Here is an 18,463-nt window from a genome sequence, read left to right as displayed (position 1 = left end):
TTTACAAGTGATGCTGTATATTCATATGCCCTGCAGAAATTCTAAAGTATGATTTGCTTTAGGAAGTTCAATCCAGTGCTCCCAGAAGGAAGGAAGTCTAATATGCAAGGCATCTTCTATATGACATTTTTCTTGTTTGGGACAAAACAGGCATATCACCTTAGAAGTGACCAAATTGATCAAAAATGTGTTTAGAATACTCTGTGTGTGTGTGTGTGTGTGTGTGCGCGCACCTCTTTAGGTAAATGTTACCAAGTGATTACCTGAAATGGCAAGCGTTGAGAACAAATTAAAATAATTAAAAAAAAATGTTTTTAATGTTTATTTATTTTTGAGACAGAGAGAGACAGAGCATGAACGGGGAGCGTTAGAGAGAGGGAGACACAGAATCCGAAACAGGCTCCAGGCTCTGAGCTGTCAGCACAGAGCCCGACGCAGGGCTTGAACTCATAAACCGTGAGATCATGACCTGAGCCGAAGTCGGCCGCCTAACCAACTGAGCCACCCAGGCGCCCCCAAATTAAAATAATTTTTGATAACTTTACCATGAAGACACTGGTTACAATAGCCCCTTCTCATATTGCATTACCCTCAGACTGTGGGAAATCACTTGCAAAATTATTAAAGTATTTAACCATATATTTTATTTTTATAGTAATGAATCTGATATGCTCTAATCTCCTTTTGTTTCTTATATATCTTCCATATATCATTCATTCCATTCACTTAAAGCATCATCTTCAGTTCCAGGTATTTCTGTTGGTGATTGGTCAAGAGAAGTTGAATCTTTGTATCTCACTGGGCTCAGCTCAGATGGTATCTCAGTTGATGAGGATTTCTCCCCCCAGAAAGACTTGACTGCCCCCCTAGAGAAAAAAACAAAAACAAAAATCCCTTGTGAAATGAAAACCAAAACTAAATAGATCTATATAATTTGGTCTATATAGAAGTGCCTCCTTAGTCATGATTTATTTTTAGTTTGTGTTGTATCAATTACATGGTGATAGTAGATGAGTCCTTAGACTGTACCAGAGTGTAAAGTCAGGTAAGTTTTAGAAATATTTTAAAAAATGAATTAGTAGCTTATACTAACCAAGTTTGAGAGTTGTGGGAACTACAACTGGACAACACACATATACATTCAAAACACTTTCTTTAGCAATTACTATATAAAATTCTAAAAATTGCATTTCAAGCTCTTTTGTGGCTGGGAAGCAAGTCATGAGATTAGCCTGAACTGGAATAGTTGGCAGGAGGTATAGAGGGTGTTGGACTGTTTCAAGATACATATGGGAGGCATTATGGACAGAGCTTTGGATTCATCAAACAAGAAGTGGGGACAGACATGGAGGACATCAAGCAAGGGTGATGACTCAGCTGAGCCCTTTACCTACCAGTTTATAATTATGAATATCAGTACAAAGATCACAAATATACAGATAATAACTCCTATGGTCAGCACAAAAACTAGGACTGCATCAGTGTCTGGTCGGCTTGATCTTTTCATTTGCAATTCTAGAGAAAACACACACACCTGATGGTTATTACCACTGTATAAAAAAGGAGATACATATCTAAATGGAAACTTCATATCTAAAAAACAACTTTAGAAAAATACAGGAAGAATTAGTGGAAAGAAAGTTATTAGTAAGCATGCTCATCACCTTTGAAATGTCCTTTCCTTTCTTTCTTTTTTTTTTAATATAACTTACTGTCAAATTGGCTAACATATGTGTGTACAGTGTGCTCTTGGTTTTGGGGGTAGATTCCCGTGATTCATTGCTTACATACAACACCCAGTGCTCAACCCAACAAATGCCCTCCTCAACGCCCATCACCCATTTTCCCCTCTACACCACCCCCCATCCACCCTCAGTTTGTTTTCTGTATTTAAGAGTCTCTTATGCCTTGCCTCCCTCCCTCTCTGTAACTATTTCCCCCCTCCCTTCCCCCATGGTCTTCTGTTAAGTTTCTCAAGTTCCACTTATATATAAATGAAAATATAGGATATCTATCTTTCTCTGACTGACTTATTTCACTTAGCATAATACCCTCCAGTTCCATCTATATTGCTGCAAATGGCAGGATTTCATTCTTTTTCATTGCCAAGTAGTATTCCATTGTATATATAAACCACATCTTCTTTATCCATTGATCAGTTGATGGACATGAAATGTCCTTTTCAAACATGCAGAAAAGTTGAAAGCATTTAACAGTGAACATCCTGTGTTCCCACCACCTAGATACCATCAACATTTTACTATCCATCTGTCCATCCTTCTATAAATCCATTGATCCATCTTAATTTTTCAATGTATTTCAACATAATTTGCTAATGTCTGCCAATTCCCCACAGAAGTCTTCAACATGCATATCATTAACTAGAGTTCAATACTTGTATATACTTTTTCTTTTGAGGTAAAATTTACCACGAATTGCACAAAGATTTTAAATGTACATTTATTTTGGCAAATGCAAACACACATATATAATTCAAACCCTATGAAGACTCAGACTATTGCTATACCCCAGATACTCCCTTTAGCCCCTCCCAGTTAATCCCTGCCCCATCCTCCAGAGGCAACTACTGTCCTGATTTTCTTTTCCACTACAGATTAGTTCTGCCTGTTCTAGAACTTTATAGGAATGGAAACATACACTATATATTCCTTAGTGTAAGGTTTTTTTACTCAGCCTGTTTTAGAGATTCACCTACACTGCTGCACGTATCAATAGTTTTTTTTTTTTTCTTTTTTATTGACGAGTAGTAGTCCAATTTGTCTATTCATTTTCCTACTGATGGACATTCAGGCTGTTACAGCTTTAGGCTATTACAAATAAACTGCTGCAAACATTTTTATTCAAGTCATCTGCAAATGTACATTTCTCTTGGATAAATACCTAAGAGTGGAAGTGCTGGGTCATAAGGTAGAGGTACACTTTATTTTTCCAAGAAACTGTAAGATCTTTGCCCAAACTGATTGTACCCAAACTGATTGATTTCTTTTAATGAGCTAAAGTTTTTAATTTTGATGAAGCCTAATTTATCAATCTTCCCTTTTATGGTGATTGTTTTCTGAGTCATATCTAAGAAACCCTTGCCTACTCCTGAATCATGCAGATATTTTCTTATGTTTCCTTTTTTAAGCTTTATGGCTTTAGTGTTTACATTTAGGATTATGATATATCTCTAATTTTTAGAAATGTTGTAAGATAGGGCTAGAGGTTTATGTTTTTATACAAATATCCACAGAGTACTTTTAAATTAGACATTCTCTCCCATATCTTTCTGCTCTTCTTGCAAATAAGTCTATTAAATAGACAAAGCCAGTCTACCATATGTATTATAACATTGTTACGTTGTAAATTGGTGAAAAGCCAATTTATATCAAATTTTACTTACCTTACCAATTATATAGTTTTCTTGTGGTTCTTCCCAGTTCATAAATCATAGAAACATAAAGAATTCGTGTGAAGAAGGACTAGAGAGATTACCAAATGCAACTACTGAACTACACAGATAAGTAAACCAATGTTCAGGGAGGTTTAATGATTTGTGCAAGCTGTTTATATCTTGTAATAGTTTAATTTTGGTTAAGTACCACCATATCAATAATAGTTTCCTGTATGGGCAATTTCAACTGCTTATTTGTCTGGATTTTCTTCCTACTCTTTAAACATGAAGGAGTACAATTTTTCACTTTTCTTCTAATGCCAGAGGTATAAACTCAATTATTTTCTTCTTTCTAATGCCAGAGGTATAAACTCAATTAGTGATCTCACTAAACAGTTTCAAGTATGACAGAGAAATCACATCATATTGATATTCCAACATTGTTAGATTTTTAAAAATCTTTTTGTTTTTGAATTTTAGATTTAGAGACGGCAGTGAGATTTTTAAGCTCGAATGAAAGACACCTTTTAGTATTAAAACCTGAGAAGAAGAAATGGCAAAATTCCTTGCCATTTATTCACTACCCTGCAATACTAGCCTAGAGAGGATGGAGAGTGAAATTTCTATGGGAAGTATGCAGACATTAGCAAATTATGTCAAAATGCATTGAAAAAATAATATGGATCAATGGATTTATAGAAGGATGGATAGATCAATAGTAAAATGCTGATGGTAGTATCTAGATACTTCATTTCAACAGTAGTCTTCTTGCATGGATTATTTTTATATCTTGATTACTTTTATACCTAAAAAAAAATGGGCTGTGTTTCCTATTGAAATTTTATAATGAAAATAGGTGAATTTCGATATTCTAACTTGTTAAAAAAACTAAGCTTATGCCTGCATTCGTTTTCTAGGGTACCACAAACTGGGTGACTTAAAAACAGAAATTTATTGTCTCAAAATTCTAGAGGCTAAATGTCTGAATGCAAGGTGTTGGTAAGGCCTTGCTCCCTCCAAAGTCTCTGGGGGCAGATCCTTCCTTTCTTCTTCCTGCTTCTGGTGGCCCCAGATGTTCCCTGACTTGTGGCAACATAGCCCTAATCTCTGCCTCTGCTTTCACATGGCTGTCTTCTCCCTGTGTGTCTTTGTGTCTTCACATGACATTCTCATCCTTCTCATTCTGTGTGTGTCCAAATTTCCCTCTTCTTATAAGGATACCAGTCATAGTGAATTAAAGGCCCACTCCATTCTAGTATGTATGACCTTATGTTAACTGAACAAATTACATCTGCAATGATCCTATTTCCAAATACAGTCATATTCTGCGGTCTGGGAGTTAGGACTTAAGAAAGGAAACACAATTCAATCCATAACAATGTCTGATTATAAAGACAACTGTTGTGGAAGTGAAAAATCTGATGTAAAGGGAATGGATGGGAAATTTTCATTAACTAAATCATATTTACCCTAACAATATTGCAATTGTGTACTTGTTTCAAGCCAGTGCCATATTGTGGTTACATTTATACATTTATAGACAAAATATTTGTTCAATGTCCAAATAGCCAAAAGGGTCTATCGCAGTGGTGTTCCCAATTGTCAAAAGAAACTGATACCAAAGTGTTCTGAAAACATTTTGTCATTTAACCAGTGCATGTCCTGAGATGGCAGAGCTAACCCATCAGCCTTGGACTACTTGCTACAAGAGAGAAGTCAACTTGTCTCATTTAAGGGCTAACATTTTGGGGTCTGTGTCCTAGCCCTTAGCTTACACAATATCAAATGCATATTGACTTCTAATCATAGGAAGAGGTATGGTCTTAACAAGGATTAGGCTGTAGGGACAAAAAGAGGGAATGGCCCCCAAACCTTAAATACCCTGAACTAGTTAGTACTTACTGAGATATGTTTTAGTTCCATGAGGTTTGGCCCTTTCTTGCCTTTTTTTAGTACTTTATTGAAATTATCCTTTTAATAACACTTGATATCTCAACTGAAGAGTAAGATTATTAGCTTTCACCATAAATGTTTTTTTTAAAGACACTAAACACATCAAAAAAGTTATAGTTTATTTTTATTTTTATTTTATTTTTTTTTTTCAACGTTTATTTATTTTTGGGACAGAGAGAGACACAGCATGAACGGGGGAGGGGCAGAGAGAGAGGGAGACACAGAATCGGAAACAGGCTCCAGGCTCTGAGCCATCAGCCCAGAGCCCGACGCGGGGCTCGAACTCACGGACCGCGAGATCGTGACCTGGCTGAAGTCGGACGCTTAACCGACTGCGCCACCCAGGCGCCCCAATATAGTTTATTTTTAAAAGTCATCTCCAAAACATTTTGGCTTTTGTCCATTTTGATAAACAGTGTTATGCTATCTCTACATTGTATGGTATCTCTAAACTACAGCAAAAATTCTTTACATGGGATTGAGAAATAGCTTCAAGAAATCCATGAACTCTCTTAAAATAACAGGTAGCTCTTGGCATGTTTGTTTATGTGGGCATTTTTCTGGGAAAAGGCTCTTGAATCTTGATTGGATTCTCAAAAGACCTTGTGACCAAGCCCCCTCATACCGTCAATAACAATGACAACAATGGTAAAACTAGTTAAGAACAACTGAACAAAAGAAAATAATTAGAGATATTAGACATTGTAGTCTAAACTGGAAGGATACGCCCATGGATTAATTTTGCAAGACAAGTACAGTTTCTAACATTTAAAGTTCTGTTCAGGACAAGATTTGCCTTTTGTGACAAAAATTGAGGACTACATTATTGTTTCATCAAAAAAATATTTTCTTCAAATGAATAATTTTTAAAAAGCCATGTTTTGACATAACGTTTCTTAATTTTATTTATTTTACTCTGCCAAAATTGTTGTGTATCCGTGAGAATTCTATGTATGCACTTTCACTTTTGTGATAGAAGTAAAATAATATAATTCAAGTTAGAGGACTGTTCTTTGGAAACACTTCAGGAATGCACCAGTTTCTCAAAGTGAAACACATCTGACTCTACTTTGTGAAAAAGAAATTAAGCACCACGGGGGTCCCTGGGTGGCTCAGTCGGTTAAGCACCAATTTCAGCTCAGGTCATGATCTTGCAGTTCGTGGGTTCAACCCCCGAGTCAGGCTCTGTACTGACAACTCAGCCTGGAGCCTTCTTCGGATTCTGTGTGTCTGTCTCTCTCTGCCCTTCCCCTGCTCGTGCTCTGCCTATCTCTCTCTCAAAAATAAATAAATAGTAAAAAAAAATTATTTTTAAAGAAATTAAGCATCACCTTGTAGAAAGTCTAACTGATAAAAACCAGTGATTTACAAAATGTTGTCTCTGGACCAGCAGCACCTGGGAACTTGTTAGAAATGCAAACTATTCTGCCAGCCCCACCCAAGATCTACTGAATCAGAAGCCCTGGGGGTAGGGTTATCAATCTGTGTTGCAAGGAGTCCTCCAGATGATTTTGATGCTTTTTAAAGTTTGATATAAGCAAACAAAAACATTACTGGGCACTTACCACTTGTTGTATAGACTGTGAATTTAATAGATGCTACTATTTCATTATTATCCAAGGTGGCACACTCGAAAACCAAGGGGCGAACTTCCCTGCGTACTTCCAGGATTGCTGAATCATTTGCAAGGATAACGGGTTGCTATTTAAAAAGGAAAAAAAAAGTCCTAATATTCTTTATGTGGACTTAAGATCAGGAAACAATTTATTCCTCAAAACAAAAGAGTAGTCATTGTCTTTCAGTCTAGGACAGTAATTAATTATACACATGGATTTTAGAGTCAGGCAATCCAGACAATCAAGTACCAACCTTACCATTTCCTGCCTATGTGACCCAGGACAAGTTTCCCACTGCTTCTCAGTTATTTATCTGTAAAATGGGTGTAATGATAAGGATTACCTCATAGATTGTTATGTGGGTTAAAAGAAATTGTAGCACTTGGTGTATGTCTGACACTTAATAAGCCCTCAATTAATGTTAGCTACTATTATCCTGATACAACTCCTAGGCAAACAAATGAAAAATTTGCTTCCAAAATAGAAAACTTTATATAAAATGGATGTTTTTAAGTTCTGATAATAGCTGACCCCAAGACACATATAAAGACTTAGCCCCACTTAATAATGAAAAATTTTAAATTTCAGTAATAAAAAGTTGTAAGATTTTTAACTTCATTTTTGCAAACTGTTTCTAAAGAGAGAGTTTTCTGATAGCCATCAAGCACTGGGACACAAATTTTATCACTCACTAGAAATCACCACATTACATACATTCATGACTTACTTGCTCTGGCCTTAGAAGTTTCCAAATATATTTGAAACGATTTACAGGAGATATATGAGTACATGCCATTCTAACACTGTCAAGACTTTCTGAAATTGGTCTACCCCCTAAAAACAAGGAAAATTAAATACATATATACCATTGGGCATTATAAATTGCTTTATACAAAGGCTACTTTTAAAAGCCACTATATAAATTATAAAATCAATTTTTTTAAATCAATTATATGCTGGACGTTATCAAAATTATTATTGAGAGTTTGAGTGTAGAAGAGCAGAGAGGAATAATGGATGCAAAGTAAAGTCATTAAAAGAAGCAGGTGGGAGACACCATAGCTGTCTGTTCCTTCTGCAGAATATATAGCAAAGGCAACCAATTTAGTGATCTATTAGATTAAACTTTGAGATCCGCTAGTGGCTTTCCATTTATTGGTTAGGGATTCCATTTATTGATTAGGATTACCACTAGAAGTAATGAACTCTCAAAGTAGTGTAATTTGACATAGAACAGACCTGAAAGTTCTCAGTTTAAAGTCTGCCAATCTATTGATAATCATGCCAATCACTTGTCAAGACCAAAGGGTCAAAAGTATTTCACTATAGCACAGCCTTGATCACAGGCCCTGAGTATAATAAGGTTCTAGTGTATTACAGAGAATATACGTTAAATTTTAGACATAACTGAAAAAATGTAAAGCAAAAACGGAAAGGTACTCAGAGCTATTACTGTCTAGAGAACTGGAATTTTAAGTTTTATTAAGTTTCCTTTCAGTATTGATCAGCTCCTTCCACTCATGGCAGCCTGAGGTTAAGGCTATTTCCCCACAGTAAACTTTTTGCTTCTGACTCCACCCCCCAACACAGAGTCCAACTCACAGCCACAATCTACTGGTCCACGGCATTCTTCCACCCGTACAATACACTTGGATTCACCTCCAGGACATCCATTTGTTAGGATAACTTCTCTAATACCAACACCTTTGGTAAAAGAAACCAGCAAGTGTTAAGAAAAATTCATTCCAGTTTCTTTTCTTTTTCCACCTAGGCTTTTTTTTTTTTTTTTTTTTTTTTTGAGACTTCTAATTTCAGAAGTTAAATTCCTAACTTCAGGGAGGTAATGCTTAGAATTATTTTATGCCCCTCATTTTGAATTATTTCATAAAACAGCATTTCCCAAAGTGAGTTACATGAAACACTAGTTCCTCTGGTTGTTAGCATAAGAAAAGGGATTCCACAATTAGACATTTGAAAATGATACATTAAATAAAATTAAAGGGTCCTCTTTATTTACAGAATTTGGGGAGAACTTTGAATATGCTAAGGAAATTAATGTGCTATAGTGTATAAGCTTTCACTGATTGAAGATGTAAAATTTTTACATTTTAACATTTTTGAAATCAGAATTTGCCTTTGAATTGACAACATGTGACAAATTGGCCGCATTTTTCCATTTTAGAGGTGCATAAAATATGCTTCTTATAGCTGATAAAGTCTTAGATTTGATGAAATACAGTAGTACACAGGATCTCCCAAATTCATCTGGCATGGAACTTTTAGAAGAGATTTTGGAACTCTAGAGAACATTCCCAAAATCACATTATATTTTTTCTTTTTTAAATGTTTATTTATTTGTTTTGAGAGGGGGGAAGGGGCAGAGAGGCCATGGCGGGGGTGGGGGGGTCGGAGAGAATTCCAAGCAGGCTCCACACTGTCAGTGTAGAACCAGAGAGCTCGAACTCAAGAACTGTGAGATCATGACCTGAGCTGAAATCAAGAGTCAGATGCTTAATGAAATGGACCACCCAGGTGCCCTGCCAGAATCACATTTTAAAACACAAATGATGCTTTTTAATATTTAGATTAGTAAAATCTAAATTAGATTTAGTAAAATCTAAATATTTAGATTAGTAAAATCTATATTAAATATAGGAGGAGAAACTATTAAATCTCAATTTCTAGTAAGATACTCTCTTTAGAATTACCACACTTTTTTACAACAAGAAATCAAGTCTTTACTAACAGATCTCAGATCTCCACTGGGTTTGCCTTTCATTGCCAGAATTGAGGAACATGATAAATGCTCAATCAGTGACATGATAAACATGTCGTATGGATAAGTGACCTGTGATAAGATGGTGTAGTCACAGGCTAAGGAACAGTACATCTTGATTTCCTTGTCTACCAGATTCCCTCTTTCAGCCTCTAAAGATGTTAATCATAAAACCCATTCTCAAGGGCAAGTTGAAGTCAACTTACAACAGTGACAGATGACTTACAACAGTGCTTCTCAAACTTTAGAGTGCATGCAATCACCTGGAAATCTTATTAACACGCAAATTCTGATTCAGTAGGTCTGGAGTAGGTTCTGAGATTCTGTGTTTCTAACAAGCTCCCAGGAGATGCTGATGGAGCTGGTCTATGGACCAAACTTTGAGTAGCAAGGGAGAGGACTCTACATGAGATAAGGAGATGAAGATTGGGAGAGAAAAGATCTTTTTTTTAATTATGTTTTTATTTTAGTTCCAGTGTAGTTAATATACAGTGTTATGTTAGTTTTGGGTATACAATATAGTGATTCAACAATTCTATGCATTACTCAGTGCTCATCATGATAAGTATACTCTTTGAGGAAAGATTTCTTTTGATTAAAAGAGATGCCTGAGAATGGTTGCAGTATAGCTCTGCTTGAATTTATGAAAGGTACCTCACTAGATGCACAGCCTTATTCTGAACTGCATAAATATTTTCCAAGCAAATTTAATTAGGAATTTATTTAGCCAAATATAGTTCATTGCGATATGTGTAGGTGTGAGATTTTCTGTAAGTCCAAGTAAACCTAAAAATCTGCCTGGGTATTCCAGAAAAAGAAAATTTTTTGACTGCTAAAATATTGTTTTGGGAGTTCAATAGAAGTATCACCAAAGCATTTTTCCCCTCTAAATAGTTCTGTTATAAACCAAAAAAGTTTGAAAATATTTTAAAATATTTTAGATGTGAAATATTACCTTTTATGGTTTATCTTTCTCCTTAGAATTTATCACCATCTGACATGTTACATGTTTGAATATTATTTTTCTCTTTGCCCCTACTAAAATATACACTCCTTGAAGGCAAGGAGTTTCCTCTGCTTTACTCCAGCACCTGTAACAATGCCTGGCACATAGTAGGCAAAATTCAAAAAATGATTTGATGAATGAGCAAATATATAATTTTTGAAACACATCTTTAAATAATAGAGTAATACACTATAAATTACTAGAATTGTCTTAAAAATAATTCTCTACCTGTGAAAATTTCTCAAGCAAGCAGCAAAAGAAAGATATAAATTACAAATGAATATTCACAGGTTTATTACATGTATTCCTCTCATTTCTGACTCTGACCCAGTAAGAACTTAAGGTAAAAAAATAGTTTTAAAATTATCTTAAGAGGCAGAAGGTAGAACAGTGGTTGTCAGGAGCTGGGGGAAGGGGAGAGAGCAGGGAGTTCGTGTTTAATGGGTATGGAGTTTTCATTTTGGGATGATGAAAAAGTTCTGGAGATGGATGGTGGTAATCGTTGTACAACAATATGAACATGTTTAAGATTACCAAGTCGTACATTTAAAAATGATAAAAATAGTAAATTTTATGTTAGGTTTATTTTGCCACAATGAAAATATATTATCTTAAATATAAATAATTCAGGTGTAGTTTAAAAAGCAATTCTGCTCTACATCTGCATGGATTGCTATCTTCTTACCCTTTGGTTTTTGTCTTTCCCTCCCATCACTATCCTTTTTGCAAGACAGGTTCTAATTTAGAATAAACGGAATTTCATTGTGAGTTATCTATTTTCTTATCAGCATGCTAGTCTGTCTATAGTGGTTCTCAAAGTGGTTGTTAAAAGATGGTCTTTTAACCAGCAGCATCAGCTTTATTTGTAAACTTGTTTAGAAATACAAATTCTTAGGCTCCTCCAAAGACCAAGTGAGTTAGGAACTCAGGATAGGCCCAGCAGCCTGGGTTTTAACAAGCTATGCAGGCACTTAGGGTGGACACTTAAGTTTGAGAAACACTGGTCTATTATAGCACATGTAACCTTAATCCCACCCCCATGTGAGAGATATTATGTCCAATTTCTACTCATGGAATGATGGAAAAAAGTCATCGTTTGTGAATATTATCTTTCCCCCAAAGCTAATACCTCTTTTCCCCAAGACATAACATATGAATTGGAGAAATGTAGAATTTATAATAGAGTATTACAAATACACAAATTTCTTGATAGATTTGCCACGCAGTGTGTGGGAAGACATCTGTGAGATGCATCGGAAGATCTTCATCTTCTGAACATCTGTGAGATAAACTTTTACTTAGTGAAGGCAGTTTAAGTGCCAAAAAAATATAGGGAGCCGGCTTAAAATAAGACTTAGGGGTTATGAACTGACAATATCTTACCTTTTGAGCTTTGTGTGCAAATTATAGTTTAAGAGATAAATAAGAGCACACAAATTACAAATTACAAATAAAAATTTCAACAGCTTTTACCTTTCCTTCCCGCCAAATTACAATATTGTTGATTTATCTGCTCTATGCTACTTACCACATGTAACGGTGCACATCCCAAATTCTACTTCTTTGACTGCTGTATTATTTGAAACTAAATATAAAGTGCAAAGATACATTATTTAATCATGTAAAAAGTTTTTTAAGTGAAAAACTACTTGAGGGTGAAGGATACAAGCATTCATGGGAAGCAGATAGTTGTTAACTTTAATCAAAAAAAAATTTTTTAACTTTTTAAATCAGAAAAGTAATGTCATTCCTAGTACATCTTCTATTATTGCTTAAATCAAAAGAAGCCTAAATAGTGAAAGTAATGAATTAAATTAGGAAATACCTTGCAAAGAAGGTCTATATTTAAACTCTTATATAAATTAAAAATAATTTTTTTCATCAACTTAATACATGGTGAGTTAAAGTTCTATAGGTCAGAAAAACAAAACAAAACAAAAGCCTGCCAACTGTAAGGCCTGATTTTTTCTATTCTCTATTTTCCAAAAAAAAATTGTGAGTGCATCATTTCCATCCAAAAATAAGTCTTTATCCCAAATGTTCATTAAAATCTCTGTTATAGGTTGGTTCTATACATTCTTAAGATGATAGATTATTCCCAAGAATTTATCCCAACACTTTATTTATCAGGATAATTTATGAATATACATGTGTTTGAGTAGTTAAATATTATTGCTTTCAAATCACATTTCTCTGTTTCTAATCTGGCATGATTTCCACCAGCCAATTCTTCACAGCAGATTAGGACTAATATCTCAATATAAAAAATATTACATGAGGGGTTAGAATTTTTTTTAAAGCATTGCATCCTAAATTAACAATATTACATGGGAAAGTGCATTGGAATTGGGGTCCACATTGCTTCTTCTACCACTAATCATCTGAGTTTGATCAAATTACTTAAAACTCTGTCAGGCCTACTTAACTCTTCTGCAAAAATCTGAAAAGGAAAATCTATCTTATTTGATTATTGTAAGAATTAAATGAGATAACATATGTGAAAACATTCTGTAACTTATTTACTGCTGCAAACATGCTTAAGATAGCATAACTTCATTCACAGTCAGTGCACATCACAGTTTTTCCTATTTTGATTACTGTAAGACAATACATTCGTAAACACTGTTATTCTATACTTACAAGCACCAAATATACTGAATAATAGTATGCTGTTGGTGTATACATGTTAAGTAAATTAATATTGACTTTGTTAAATTATTTGGCCTATCATGATCAATTTTGAAATGACATTTTTGCTTGAAATGCTTGGATACTTTCTGCTGGCACATTATGAGATATAAATTAAAAGACAAATCTTGAACATAGAAAACATAGTTAGGAGGATGGGTATTAGCTTTTAAATACAACTTCTTTTAAAAAACCATTAGAAAAAACTATTAATCAGCCCCACTATTCACTACCTATGGAACTTTGGGAAAGTTATTTAAGCTCTCCTAACTCCAGAAAAAGACTGGATTTAATCAGATGATCTCTAAAGTCCCTTTTGGCTTTGATTGCCCATTAGGTCATTCAATGACTTTCTTTTTATTTTATTTTTTGAGAAAGAGAGAATGAGTGTGGGTGGGGCAGAGGGGACAGAGGGAGGGAGGGAGGGAGAGAGAGGGAGAGAGAGAGAGAGAGAGAGAGAGAGAGAGAGAGAACCATAATCAGACTCCACACTCAGCATGGAGCCCAACCCCATGACCCTGGGATCATGACCTGAGCTGAAATCAAGAGTCAGATGCTCAACTGACTGAGCCACCCAGGCACACCTCAATATCAGAGTTTTTTTTTTTTTAATTTTTTAAAGTTTATTCATTTTTGAGAGAGAGAGAAAGAGAGAACAAGCAAGCATGAGCAGGGGAGGGGCCGAGAGAGAGAGAGGGAGATACAGAATCCAAAGTAGGCTCCAGGCTCTGAGCTGTCAGCACAGAGCCCAATGCAGGGCTCGAACTCACAAACTGCGAGATCATGACCTGAGCCAAAGTTGGACACTTAACCAACTGAGCCACCCAGGTGCCCCCAACTTTCATTTTTGATGGGAATCCTATACTGGTGAGTCACAGAAATTACATGTACCTGGACTTCAGTGTGATATTTGTCAAAATTTCCTGTTATATATCTATGAGTAAAAAGGAAAAATACAGTCTGAATGTCAGTAAACTTTTTATGTGTAACTTGCTAAACAGTAATATCCACTGATGCTAAGTAATTGCTTGGTGCCAATTTGTAAGGAATGATGTGTCACAGGACTCTGTCCTGTTTAATATTTTTATTACTGACTTGGAAAATATTGGTATCCTGCTGACTGAATCCAGAGATTCTGAAAAACTAGAAAGGATAGCAAATATGTTTGAAAATAAATCTGGCTCGAAAAATGACAGGTTGGAATACCAGGCAAGTCTAACAAAATGAAACCTTAAGAGAAATAAAAGTCTTACATATAGAGCCGAAAGCTAACTGTCCCCAAAATACTAATAGACTGTCTTAACTTGATAGAAGAACAGGTGAAAATGAGTAGAAATTTCAATAGTAACTTCAATAGAAGTCAAGAATGTGATGAGTCTTCCTTAAAAATCTACTGGGTTTTAGACTTTACTAATAAAAGCCTGGCATCCACCATGATGTAGATAATGATCCTCATCTTTTTTGTTCTGGCAAATCCTGGAATGTTTTCTTCAATTCTCATCACACTTTAACTGTTGGTATATACCATCAGAATCCAATTTTAACTTTTGAGTTTCTTTTTTAAGAGTTTATATGTAAGGTTGATATTTCATAACTTTTATTCTTTCTTAGAGGTGTTCCAAAGAAAAAGAGAAAATACAGTTATATTTATATAGGATAAAACTTATTTTATAGAATGAAACTCATTCTATTTTGCAATTATTTTTTTTTATTTTGCAATTATTATGTAGGTCTGTTCTTGGTTCTTTTATAAATGTAAGCTTATAGGTATAGGATAACTATAAATCTAAGGGTTTAGGTATAGGTATACCATTATGTGTATAAAAGGTATAAAAGGTATGGGGGGTATAAGGGGTATGAGTATAAATCTAACATAATATCTTAGTAATTTTTCCTATATTTTTTAAACATTTTGTTATTTCATCATCTGTAATGATTGATTTCATTATTACTTATTGATCATTCCTAGCTGTGTTTTTTTTTTTTTTAAAGACTAAGACAACAAAATGGAAGAGTGGTTGGAATTGCCTAGAAAGATGATGTGACTGTAAAATAAATCATAACCATTATATCATCCTTTGTTTTATTTCTTTGTCCAAAAAATTGCATCATCTTTCAGAAAGATATAAAAGAACTCTAGATGCACCTTTCTTCTAGTCCATTTTCATCTTTCATTGAACATAGTTGAGGTTTTTGAATTTCGTTTTTTGGTTTTTGGTCCATAAAAGGAGAAGAAAATTGACAGAGAGAAACATTTCACAATTGTTGGATGAATCGGAAGATGAACATAGAGATAGAGAGCAGCACCTTAAATGCTAAGGATGATGGTGAAATTGATTGCATAAGCAAAAGGAGAGATGATAACTTAAACATCCTAGATGAATTTTCTATAACTCAAGAGTCAATGGATTAATGAGTATTACATTTCTAAAGATGAAAAGGATATATAGTATTTTCATTCAGTTAGTCTTTCAACAGGAAAGACTTGATCCTGAAATGTTTTGTGAAAATAAACTGGACCATACTATTTTGCTAAAAGGATATGGACAATATTCTTTTCTTTTCAAAGCTCCTTATACCCCAAAATTTACTTGATAAGGTTTGTAAATGGACAGATCATGATGGCAGGTATGTATACAAAGGTAACTAAGAGAAAATAGATGATGTAGAAATGAATAAAATTCATTGGGTCAATCATCTAATTGGTATTTATAAATCTAAAATGAAAACATTTTGCAATTAGGGAGCAAAGAACATGGCAGTCTTCTCATCAACAAAATACGTGGCTTCATAGTTTTCAAAAGTATTGTGTTTTGACAATGCAAGTGCAAAAAGAATCAAAGGAATAAACTAGAATCTATTAGAGATGTACTTGAAATCTGGAATCAGTATTTATAAGATGGATACATTCCAGATTCATACATAACAGTTAATGAGCATTTAGTTGCATTCAAAGTGCCTTGCCCATCTAGGGTATATACACCTTCAAAACCAGGAAATATGGAATAAAAATTTGTAGTTTTCCATATTTACATTCTTATTAAAATTTCATTTAAGTTGCTTCATTAACCCTTTATTCTTACTCTTGTAAAATTACTTGTAAAATGCTTTAAAATCTAAAAAAAAAGTGAACTGGATAGGAAATAGTGATGACTGCTTTTGCTGGTCCAGGGAGGGTTGAGGGGCTTTGTCAAATTTTAATAATGGCTCTAGAAAATTTCCAATCTTAGACACTTCCAATTAGTTATGGTTCTGGATTCTCACTCTTCCCAGGAAAAAACAACTACACATGAAACTGTACATATAAAATTCCAAAAGGTAGACCCCCTAAAGTTCACAGATGACAAAACTGAGATAGTGAGAGAATAAATACCTTGCCTACATTTGAATTTGTATCTAAGACATTATAACTTCATTGTCTGGATTTAGCCTAAACTCTATTTAGCACATTACAGGTAGAACTATCCCTTGAACAGTTTAATACTAAAATTGTTAATTATTTTTAAAACTAGAGTGAAGCAACAGCTATTCTGCCTTAAAACATGTTTTCTCACCTAGTCTCTTTCACACTTCCAAAGTCAAAGACCTCGACAAACTCCCTGTAATGTTATCAAGGCAATACAAACCTACATCTCACCATTAACCTCAGATAGCAATTTCTTTCTGTCGCTGAGGGTCACTATGTCATCAGGAAATAAAAGAAAGGCTAATAAATACAGCACCTATTCTGTATGTCTAGGAGATGTGAGACTGCCAAGGAAATTAAAAGAATCTCAGCCAGGTCATTTATGGGGTAAGGGAATCAGTCTCCTTGAGCTGCAAATCTGCAACTGGTTTTCTACCAACCAGAATGTGTTACTAACCAATAAAACATATTTAATGGCTTGTCAAGTTTTATTGCTTAATGACCCAGCAGAATAAGGCAAATTTACGAAACAAGCACAGACTCATTCCCCCTTGGCTAACAGGTATTATCCAACAAAACCACTAGTTGGATCCTTACTAGGTGTTTCCTACTACTACCATTCCATTGTGGATAGAAGTGGAACGTACAAATATCTTATCGCCAGGCTACAGAGGTGCTCAAAGGTGGAGCTGCATGAAGCCGGCAAGGGGCTTCTGGGCAGTTTTGTCAGCATTTTGGTCTAAGATGTGTCACAGTGAGGGGGATTCTTAATTCCAACGAGTTCCAACCTAAGATCAAATGTGGAAAGTAGTACAACCTCAAATTTGGAACTTCAAAAAAATTTAAAAAAAAATAAAATGGGAAAGAAATAGAACTACAAGGAGTCAAAATAATTCCTGTAGGTGAGAGGCTACTTCCGACTCCTACTCCTTAACAACAACAACAAAAAGCACATATAACAATTTCTATAATGTGCTTATTTGTTTTTCTTAGCAGTCACTTCAAGGCCAATAGGCATATGAAAAAAAGTATAAATTCAGGCTGTTTGCAATTGAGCTCTACAGATGCTAACAGGGATAATAATTCTCATTGTCCTCAGACAGAAAGCAGGGCTTTGCCTTCGGTTGGTCCACGTTAAGGAGCCTCCCGCCCTCACCATCCTCCTCTGGGAGAGTCTCGGCCTCGCTCTCAGCCTCGGCCTCGTTCTCGGCCTCCTCCTCGCCCTCATTCTCGCCCTCGCCCTCGGGGGCCAAGCTGGGATCCTGGACAGCAGTGACGTTCGTCCCACACGCGGACCAGAGGCCCGCCAGGAGAAGCCAGCCCACGGTCAGCAGCAGCCCGTTGGAGCAGCCCGCGCCCCCGGGGCTCATGGTTCTCGGCCCTGATGGCCGACCAAGACGCAGTCGCAGCCGCCCGCTCCCGACAAGAGGTGCGTCGAAGAGAGGAGCCGCCAGACTCCGAAGCTCCGCGCCGCGCCAGGTAACCATTGAGGCGTCACGGCTCGTCACCGGCAAGCGGAACGCCTCCCGGGCTCCTAGCGCCCTTGGAACGCGCGCGGGGCCGCCTGTAGCGCCTCGCCCGGCACTTCCGACTGGGCTTAGGCCGCGCCGCTCGCTTTCCGGAG

At 35.7% G+C, this 18,463-nt stretch overlaps 1 protein-coding gene across 1 annotated transcript; it reads right to left on the bottom strand.

Annotated features, from left to right (window-relative positions):
- Positions 1 to 621: 621 nt before the first annotated feature.
- SPACA1 (sperm acrosome associated 1) lies at positions 622 to 18,298 on the bottom strand. Its single transcript, XM_045498999.1, has 7 exons — positions 17,996 to 18,298; positions 12,274 to 12,330; positions 8,566 to 8,667; positions 7,691 to 7,797; positions 6,913 to 7,048; positions 1,395 to 1,515; positions 622 to 866 (listed from the first exon to the last, which is right to left on the bottom strand). The coding sequence occupies exons 1-7, from the start codon at positions 18,207 to 18,209 to the stop codon at positions 710 to 712; spliced, it is 894 nt and encodes a 297-aa protein (XP_045354955.1). The 5' UTR covers positions 18,210 to 18,298; the 3' UTR covers positions 622 to 709.
- Positions 18,299 to 18,463: the final 165 nt, after the last annotated feature.

The sequence above is a fragment of the Leopardus geoffroyi genome, chromosome B2, assembly GCF_018350155.1.
Source record: "Leopardus geoffroyi isolate Oge1 chromosome B2, O.geoffroyi_Oge1_pat1.0, whole genome shotgun sequence".
In the NCBI taxonomy this organism is placed as follows: domain Eukaryota; kingdom Metazoa; phylum Chordata; class Mammalia; order Carnivora; family Felidae; genus Leopardus; species Leopardus geoffroyi.
This window is presented reverse-complemented; position numbering and strand designations above follow the sequence as displayed.

Excerpts from the sequence above, each read along its gene's own strand:
- SPACA1 (XM_045498999.1), bottom strand. The coding sequence starts at position 18,209 with ATGAGCCCCGGGGGCGCGGGCTGCTCCAACGGGCTGCTGCTGACCGTG. Across the intron at positions 7,049-7,690 it reads AACTTCTAAGGCCAGAGCAA|CAACCCGTTATCCTTGCAAA; the intron begins GTAAGTCATGAA and ends CTTTTTAAATAG. Across the intron at positions 1,516-6,912 it reads CACAGTCTATACAACAAGTG|AATTGCAAATGAAAAGATCA; the intron begins GTAAGTGCCCAG and ends TGTTTTCTCTAG.